At 35.0% G+C, this 9,298-nt stretch overlaps 1 protein-coding gene across 2 annotated transcripts; it reads left to right on the plus strand.

Annotated features, from left to right (window-relative positions):
- The first annotated feature begins 915 nt into the window (after window positions 1-915).
- LOC107809882 (proton pump-interactor 1-like) lies at window positions 916-6,303 on the plus strand. Of its 2 annotated transcripts, XM_075241670.1 has the most exons (8): window positions 916-1,073; window positions 3,028-3,399; window positions 3,746-3,940; window positions 4,053-4,232; window positions 4,342-4,536; window positions 4,903-5,001; window positions 5,077-5,599; window positions 5,695-6,303. In XM_075241670.1, exons 2-8 carry the CDS (start codon window positions 3,034-3,036, stop codon window positions 6,006-6,008), a joined length of 1,872 nt encoding a protein of 623 aa, XP_075097771.1. In that variant the 5' UTR covers window positions 916-1,073; window positions 3,028-3,033; the 3' UTR covers window positions 6,009-6,303. The 2 variants fall into 2 exon arrangements, with proteins under 2 accessions (XP_075097771.1, XP_075097769.1); XM_075241668.1 differs by lacking the exon at window positions 5,695-6,303 and having other exon boundaries at window positions 2,988-3,399; window positions 5,077-5,687.
- The last annotated feature ends 2,995 nt before the right edge of the window (window positions 6,304-9,298 follow it).

Raw genomic sequence — 9,298 nt, forward strand, 5'->3', positions numbered from 1 at the left:
ATTTGTCATTTTATTTTAAATACAATTGTGCTTAAATAAGATAACTTTTATGATAAATATAATTTATTTTATGATAAGCATATAATCATATGTTATAATAATTAATAAATTGACAAAAGTTTCTCACTAGAAAATAAACCTAAATAGGACAAAATATTTGAAGAGAAACAAATATTGTTTTCGTCACCACAACACTTAGAAAGCAATACACCAAAAATTTGATATGTCCTCGTTTATTATATACAGTTCAAAGATTAATACACAATCACATAGATACAAATATGCAAAGGAATAAAGAATTTGCTTATCTTAAATAGTCAATGAGAATTGAGGCGGGGGAAGGGGTAAGGAGGTAGGGTGTTTAGGTTGAAACAATACTTGAGCCAATGAGTATCGATATAAAAATTTTGTTCTAAAAGAGAATATTTTAAAGATAAAATAGTAAAAATCTTGGTCAAACTTAAAGTGCTTATAAGCTAAAAATTCATAAGTTGGGGGTGACCAACTTATGACTTTTGGCTTATTCTTGACTTATAAACACTTTTAACTTTACGTAGATAAACTGAAAAGTGTTTATAAGCTAGTTTGACGAGTTTGCTTAGCCAAACAGCCTCTTAATTATTATTGATATTGTTATTATTATTTAAAGAGTTAGCACTATCTAAGAAAAGAAAATTCTAATCTCCTATACACTTGCACCTCTCTCTGTCTTTGTTTAGTTTCTGTCTCACATATTTCTCAAGAAGTAGAGAACAGAGGCAGAGAGAAAGAGGAGAGTGGAGATATGTGGGGGGTCTCACTTGTTTCACTCTCAATCTCTCTTTCGAATGGCCCTCTCCCATTTTGTTCCAAACCAAAGGTACACTCTCTTTTAAAATCTCTGCCTTAGTTTTTTCCTTATTCCTTGCAAGTCTACCCCTTATACATGCTTCTTTTTCAATCCATTTCCACAATTCTGTCTCTCCCTTTCTTCACTCTTTTGTAGTTTCTTTCTTTCTTTTTTCCTAAAAAAATAAAAATAAAAATCCTTCTTTTTTTTTCTTTTTCTTCCATCAGTATTGATCTTGATTAAGGTGACCCTCCTTCCTTCCTTTTCATTAAAATAAATAATATGGTTTTTGCATGGATGTTTTTTACATTAAAATTTGATTTTTTGGGGTGAGAACAAACTCTTATGTCCAATTTTGTAGTAGTGCATTGCTATATGATTATTCTTGGCAATTTGAGTATTTAACAACCAACCTAAACTAGTTTGATATTGAACGTAATTGAATAACTATTTATGTTTTCTTCTGCTTCAGTTTGCAGTAATGCATGCATTTCTGTTCTGTTACCTTTCACGCACACTTGTAGATATATTTGTATGCAATATGTACTTTTCCTTTATAAAATATATACAAATATTTACTGTTATTTCTGATGTGATACATGGATGAATTAAAGTTTTAAGGGATTTTTTCTCTTTTCATTTTTCTTGTTCCTATTTATGTTTCTGGAGGTGTCTGTTTAGTTTCCACGATTCAGCCTCTAATAGATTGGTGTCTTCTTAAATTACTCATCTTTCTAGCTCTTGTATGCTGAATTTGTGTTGAGTGAGTATCTAAGTTACACACATTGATGAGATGTTAATGAGAGAAGGTCGCTTGAAATGGTTTGGTTATATCCCGCATCAACCTCTCCATAGGTGTGAAATCATGGTGAATGAAGGTGTTAAAAGGGGATGAGATAGACCTGAAATCATATGGAATTAAGGAAGTTTTCTTGAAGGAAAAATAGGGCATAGTGAAAGAAAACTATATAGTATAAGAAATACCAATTAGTTGGAATTATGTGTTAGTCATGTTAGTACGTGTACGGTAAGTACTAAGTTTTTCTAGGAGTCTTTTTGCCCCGTATGTGTTAGGCATGTTAGTACGTTTACAGTAGGTTCTATATGTTTTTTCTAGGAATCTTTTTGCCATGTCAAAGCTATAGAAAATATAGAGAACTTCTAGTACTTTTTATTTGATTTTTATTTTACATAATATTGATCAAAGATGAGCATAATGGAGCAACATTATCCCAACTTGTTTGGAGCTGAGGCGTAGTTAGGGGCATATGTAGCCAGAGCCGGCTGGAGGGTAAGGCTGCTCAAGCCATTGCCTTGGGCCCCAAATTCTAGAGGGCCCCAAAAATATTATACTATATTATTATGTATTATACTTTTAAGAGTCCAAATTTTAATATTTGTTTATTTGGTTAAGAATGCACGTATGAGTGAGTAAAGAGCGATAAATCTCCATCTTGTTAGTAGTATATTTATTTTCCTTTTCCGTTCTAATTTTTCCTCCTTTCTTTCACATGACTTTGAGATTTCTCATTCCAATTTCTAACTCTGTTTCTTTGATTTAGCTACTTTCTCATGTTTAATTGACCAATTGATTAGAACATAAGATCTTTTGTGTCTCACTGTTACATGAATTTTGTGAAATAGGCCTCTTAATACAATTTGGCTTTAGGCCACCAACTTCGTTGAGCCGCCCCTGCATTAAAATTGCACTATATATTAGAAATCAAAACAAGTAAGTTAGTTTTGACAACTATATTTCATCATCATAATAATAAAATTTAAATTAAATAGTGATAAATAATTTAACGACTCAATTTTGACATGAAAGAGATTCTTGGACTTTAGCAAAAATAAAATGAGTTTATTGCTGAAGATCTTAAAAGTTGAACCCATTAAATTTAAATTCTGGATCGGTTTCTGGCGTAGTTGATGTATTGTCTTCAGCATTTGGCATAGCCAATTGTAGATGCATGTTGTAACTAACAAATATTCCATATGTAGTTCAGTGTGAATAAGCTTTGTAACTTAGAAAATTTTGTTCTCATTGTCTTTTCTCTATCAGGTGCTCTCTGTCTCCTGAGCATAGTTTTATTCTCAAATGAGTTAGTAGTAATTAATACGCAAATTTTGTTAAAATGTTCTGTATTGTCTGCTTCAGGATTTGAGAGTTGAGGGCCATTTTTTGGTTTGTTTTTCAGTGAATCATGGGTAGAGACATGGAATCTCAGTTAGCTCTTGTTTCAGTTGAAACTGGAACTGAACAGAAAAACCTTCCGAAGGAAAATAAAAAAAAGAATCATGGCGTAGGGGTTAATGAGACTATAAATTTTGGCTCGCATGGTACTCAAGAAACAATTAAGGAGGCAGGGAAAAAAGTTCCTGTGAGCAGCCTCCGGAAGGATGCAGTTGACGACTGGCCTGCACCTAAGCAGATACATTCTTTCTATATTGTTAGATATCGAAGATTTGAAGACCAAAAACTCAAGGCCAAATTTGATCTGGCAGAAAAAGAGCTACAGAAAATGAACAAAGCAAGATCTCAGGTTATTGAAAAATTGAAGGCCATAAGGGTAAGTTTTGTATCTTTTAACTCTTCTTTCGGCTGAACATTTGCAAGAACATATCAGTTGTATAACATATCATAGTGACATGCCTATAAGATTATTTAATATGTCATTTTCTGTCGTCTATCAAGAATCTCAAGCTCTTTACCCGAACTCAATAGTCATGTTTGTGTTATACATGTTAAATATATGCACCAAAATTGTGTTGAATATGGATCCCCTCTCAACATCCAGTTTAGCTCAAAAGTGGCAAGCTTTGCATTGTAAAAGATTATTTGGATGTGTCCAGACAGTTGATTTGAGAGATTTTAATGAAAATAAGGAAATAACTAACTCATTTAATATTTTGCAGGCAGAACGATCAAAGTTGATAGACCAAAGGAAATCTGTGAGTGCTGAGAATCAGGAGTTTTGGGCAGTAATTGGTGAGAAAAGAAAGGAAATGGAACCTCTGCAGGATGCCCTGGGCAAGCTCCGTGGTCCTAGGAAAGCCGGCAGAGAAGGGGGTTCTAGTCTGTGTTCATCTGAGGAGGAGCTTGACGATCTCGTAAGCTCTAATCTCTTTGTCCTTTTAGTATCTTAGCTTTTCTTCATTTTCCTATTGCTGTTCTGCTACCACCTAATGTTAGTTGTTATGTTTTTATTTGAAAATCGATTAGATTAAGAGTCTGCAGTACCGCATTCAGCATGAAAGCATTCCTCTGACTGAAGAGAAGCAAATTCTGCGAGAAATTAAACGACTTGAAGGAACAAGGGGAGAGGTAAGAGACCATATGGCTATGAGGGCACAGATTCAGGATTCAATAGGTGAAAAAGAAACAATACAAAAGCAGGTTAAGGTAAGGGTCAGAACTTTTGAATACTTGTACAGATGTTAAATATCGAGTTTTCTGGGCTTAAGAATGTCGTTGGTTAACTAACGATACTCAATACTTTGTGGTATTATAGGCTATAAGTGGTAACCTTGATGGGGTTCGTAAGGAGCAACAGGTGGTTAAGGCCAAGCTTAAGCAACTAGATGATCAACTCGATGCCAATACCAATCAGATTAAGTTATTGGATGAGGAATTGAAGGAAATAACAAAGAAGAGGGACACAGCTTTTGCACATGTTCTGGAATTGAGAAAACACCGTGAAGAAGGGGTATGATGTTCTTTCCATGTTGATTAAAATTTTCTCAAGTTTACTTTGTGAAAAAGAAAGTATTCTGAAGTTATATTTTGGCGTTCTAGGGCAGCCTGGTGCACAAAGCATCCCGCGTTCACGCAGGGTCCGGGGAAGGGCCACACCCTAAGGGGGTGTGATGTAAGCAGTCTACCATGATGCAAGCATCAATGACTAATTCCACAGCTTGAACCCGTGACCTAGGTCACGCGGAGACAACTTGACCGTTGCTCCAAGGCTCCCCTTCAATTACTTCAAAAATGAAATGTATCATTTGATTGCAAGCATGAAAGAGAGATGTCTTATGTATTTTATGATCTTTATTATGTCGTTTAATTTTCTCAGAATGCTCCATTCTACCAAAACAATGCACTGTTGCAAAAAGCAAAATTGCTAGCAGATAAGAAGGATGTTGAAGCCCTCAAAGAGCTCTCACTTACAGAGGTACGTTAGATCTGTCTTTAGTTGCTCCAATTTGATTTGCATGTTTCTTTCTGACAATAACTTCAATGTTTTCAGGTCGATAAATTCATTTCCCTTTGGAGTGGCAGTAAGCCATTTAGGGATGATTATGAGAGGAGAATTTTAACAGCACTTGATATTAGGCAGTTGAGCCGAGATGGCAGGATGAGGAACCCCGACGAAAAGCCTCTAGTATTACCAGCGGCGCAGACTGTTTCCCAATCTGAGATTGTTGAAAGAACTAATGCGAAACCATTAAAGGAAGAATCAGCGCCTCCTGCTCAGAAATTACAGAAAGAGAAGAACAACAAGCAGCCAAAAGAAGCAAGTAGCAAAGTTACAGAAAGTAGCACGAAAAAGTACATCTTTGATATTGAAGAGGAGATCCATGGTTTAGAAAAGCAACCCAAGGATATGAATCCCAAGGGCAAGGGAGTTGATGAAGCGAAATTGAGGGAGATGAAGAGAGAGGAGGAGATAGCAAAAAATAAGAAGGCAATGGAGAGGAAGAAGAAGTTGGCCGAGAAAGCAGCTGCCAAAGCAGTAATAAAAGCTCAAAAAGAAGCTGAAAAGAAGCTCAAGGAAATTATCCTTATTATTCTACCATTTCTTTCTTGTTTTATGTCTAGGCATTTACATTAGCTATCTACTTACATGGCATCTTTACTCCTTTTCAGGAACGTGAGAAGAAGGCGAAGAAGAAAACTGGAGCATCTGTTCCTGCTGAGGGATCTACTGAGGAACCAACTGAAACATCTGCAGAGGTTGCTGAGGAAGAGAAGATTGAGGAAAAGGTTGAAACATCAGTTGCGCCTAAGGTTAAGGCGCCGAAAGAGAATACTATCAGGAATCGACCAAAACGTGCTAAGGGCATGGAAATTCCTAAAACTATACTGAAGCGGAAAAATGCAATGAACTATCGGCTATGGGCTGCTCCTGCTGCTCTCGTAGTTCCACTACTACTAGTAGCATACAAGTATCTTATCTAGATTATTATGAAAGCCAAAAGTAGAAGGGGAGTAAAAGAGGTGGAAAACTTTGTATTGCTTGCAAATTTTGTATTAGCTAGTTCTGTTTTTTGTAATCTTAAGTCATGCCTATTTTTTGCATCCTTGACTAAGGATGGAAAAGTCATAATGTTGCGGTAGATAAGGCCTTCTCAGATACTTACAGAAAAGAGCATTTTATGCATGTTTGATTTTGGTTGGTGTAGTTTCAAGTTTTGACATTTGCTTAAAGATTTTAATCTTGGCATTTAATTGTAAACATCTGAGTTCTATATGATCTTCCTATTTGCTGTTTCATAGAAACATAGCCTTTACTCACTTAGGAGTGCATATTTTATTTTTGTTCGAGTTTGTCTTTCTGTTGGTGTGCTCTCCCCTTCTCATGTGCTCCCAGAACTCTGCAAATGCTCGCTTTCGCAAATATTCTGTCAGCTTAATTTGTATGTTTTCTTAATATTATTTTCTTTTTTAAAACCTTGGTGTCCAAGCCAACTTGTGTGTACTAATTTCACGAGATACCTACCACCTCCCACCACCAACAGGTACTAGGTAACCTTATCCACCAAGACTTGGATAAATGAGAAGAAATCACCTAATATTTTTTGCCTCCGGATTTAAACTTAGAACTCAAAAGATTGTAAGTAGTATGTTCTCTTATTTTCCTTCTTTTTCTTTTTCCTTTAGAGATTGATAAGCTTGAATTCCAACTATACCTGTTAATCCGGCCGGGCTGACCCGTTTACAACCCGGTTCAGCTCGGGTCAGCCCGGTACTGTAGCGTGGGGGCGGGTTGGGACGGGTTGGGCGGGGAGCGGGTTTCAAACGAACAGTTTTTTGATACCGGTGCACCGGAACCCGCTAAGCCTGTTAACCCGTTAACGGGTTGTTAACGGGCTACAGCCTGGTTCAGCCCGATTTTTAATATTTTTTTTTATTTTTTTTATTTTTTTTTTTTTTACCGTTGCCAACGGTCAAATTCAAATATGACCGTTGGCCAACGGCCCTTTTTTGCAGAAATAGTCATTTCGGCCTACCCCCTAAGAAAATAGCCCCCACACCCCTAGTATTTGATAAATTATAATTTTAACCTTTTAAAAACTATAAATAGCCCCCCTTCTTCTTCATTTTTCCTCACAATTCACTCTCTTACTACTCTAATTCTCTCTTGATATTATTGATTATTGTTCTTAAATTCTCAATTACTTATTATTTCAAGTTTCATCAAATATTTAGTTTAGCCATTACAAAATTATTATTATCAAATATCAAGTATTCAAGTGAAGTGTGGTATCAACTATCAAGTATCGATCTATCAATTGAAGTTTGGTTTTTGATATCAAATTTAGTGCGGCATCCGGAATCCTGGTACACTCGTTCTATATCTTTCTCTTCTTTGGTATACATTTATTTTATTATTTACAATTATTAATTTAATTTACATAATGGATATATTTAGAGCAGCCAAAAAAGCGTGCACTAGTAGAGGTGGTAGTAAGAAAACTTCCAAAAGATCAAGAGGTGGTGCTTGTTCTTCTAGTAGCTTTACACATATTTCTGAAAGTTCATGTGAAAATTTAAATGTAGATTATGAGGGACTTCAAGAAAATTATGGTATAGATGATGATTTAGATGATAATTTAGATGATATTCCATTTCCATCACCTGATAATCTTGAAACACCACCAGCTATACATGGTAATGCTAGTCAAACTCAAAATATTAGGGGTCGAAGTCGTGGTAATACAAGTAGGCCTCCTCTCCCTGTTAAGAAGAATCGAAGATTAAGAAGTAAGTATTGGAATTTTTTTGACAGACTAGAAGAAGATAAAAATTATGTAAGATGTAGAATTTGTAAGGATATTTATAAACATGAGACCGGTAAGGGAGGGGGGACGAGTCAACTTCGTAGGCACATGGTAGATAACCACCCTCTTGATTGGGGAGTAGATGAGGAAGATGGGCAACAAAAACTTAACCCGGGTACTGGAGGGTTAATGGGTAAATACGATATTAAGAAAGATCGGAAAGAATTGGCTAAAATGATTGTTTTAGGTTGTTCACCTTTTAGTTTTGCTGCTTCACCATATCTTGTTACTTATATTCAAAGAATTTATAACCCTTTGTTTAAAGGTATTCCTAGAAGTACTTGTAGAGCTGATATCTTTAGGCTCTTTGGACAATATCAAACATATATACGTTATTTGTTCGCCAGTCTTTCTTGTAGAATTTCTCTTACTTCTGATATTGGTTGTGCTGTAAATGGTAATGATTATTTGACTGTTACATGCCACTGGATAGATGGTAATTTTTGTATGCAAAAACGTATTATTGCTTTTAAATATGATGAAGATCAAAGTCATACTGGTGCATTTATAAGTAATACTATCCATGAAGTTGCTATATTTTATAATCTTGCAGAAAAAGTTTTGTGTGTGTCATTTGATAATGCTTCTAACAACAATGCTGCTATTACAATATAAAAATTGCATCTACACCCACCACTTCCTGAAATATTTCATGTTAGATGTGCATGTCATATTTATAATTTGATTGTGAAGAGTGGCCTTGAATTATTTAGAGATGATATCACTTTAGTTAGAAGAGTTGTTGGTGTAATTCAAGGAAATAATAGAAGTGCTAGATTAAATGCATTTAAAGAAAAATGTGTACACTATGGACTAAAACCAAGATTCATGCCTGAAGAAATAGTTACTAAGTGGGATTATACTTATTTATTCTTAAAATGTTGTTATAAATATAGAATGCCTATAACTGAAGTTGCTAATTCTCATTGTACCGATCCTAGCCATTTGTTAACATCTAAAACTTGGGGTGTCATTGAAGATGTTGTAAAGTTTTTACAAAAAAATTATGTGGCTACACTTGAGTTTTCTGGAACTTATTATCCTACTATTGCAAATGGTTTACTTCATATTGCTGAAATTTCTCTTTTACTACATAATTTGAAGAAGAAAGAAGGATATACTTCTGTTGTTGAATCTATGCTAGATAAGTTTAAAAAATATTTTTACCCAATTCCCTCTATTTATCTAATTGGAGCTATTTTAAACTCTTCTATCAAAATGGCCACTTGTCGCCAATTAATCACTGTTTTATATTCTTATATGGATATTGGACCAACTGAAACTCCTGATATTGAAACTTGTATTTCTGATCTACACAAACATTTAGAAACATTATATAATTATTATGCTAACATTGTTGATGCTTCTTCTGTTGTAGATGCAAATATTCCTTCAAGTTCAGTTTCA

The sequence above is a fragment of the Nicotiana tabacum genome, chromosome 21 (genome assembly GCF_000715075.1).
Source record: "Nicotiana tabacum cultivar K326 chromosome 21, ASM71507v2, whole genome shotgun sequence".
NCBI classification, from domain to species: domain Eukaryota; kingdom Viridiplantae; phylum Streptophyta; class Magnoliopsida; order Solanales; family Solanaceae; genus Nicotiana; species Nicotiana tabacum.

Excerpts from the sequence above, each read along its gene's own strand:
- LOC107809882 (XM_075241670.1), top strand. The coding sequence starts at position 3,034 with ATGGGTAGAGACATGGAATCTCAGTTAGCTCTTGTTTCAGTTGAAACT. Across the intron at positions 4,233-4,341 it reads CAATACAAAAGCAGGTTAAG|GCTATAAGTGGTAACCTTGA; the intron begins GTAAGGGTCAGA and ends GTGGTATTATAG. Across the intron at positions 5,600-5,694 it reads AGAAGCTGAAAAGAAGCTCA|AGGAACGTGAGAAGAAGGCG; the intron begins AGGAAATTATCC and ends TTACTCCTTTTC.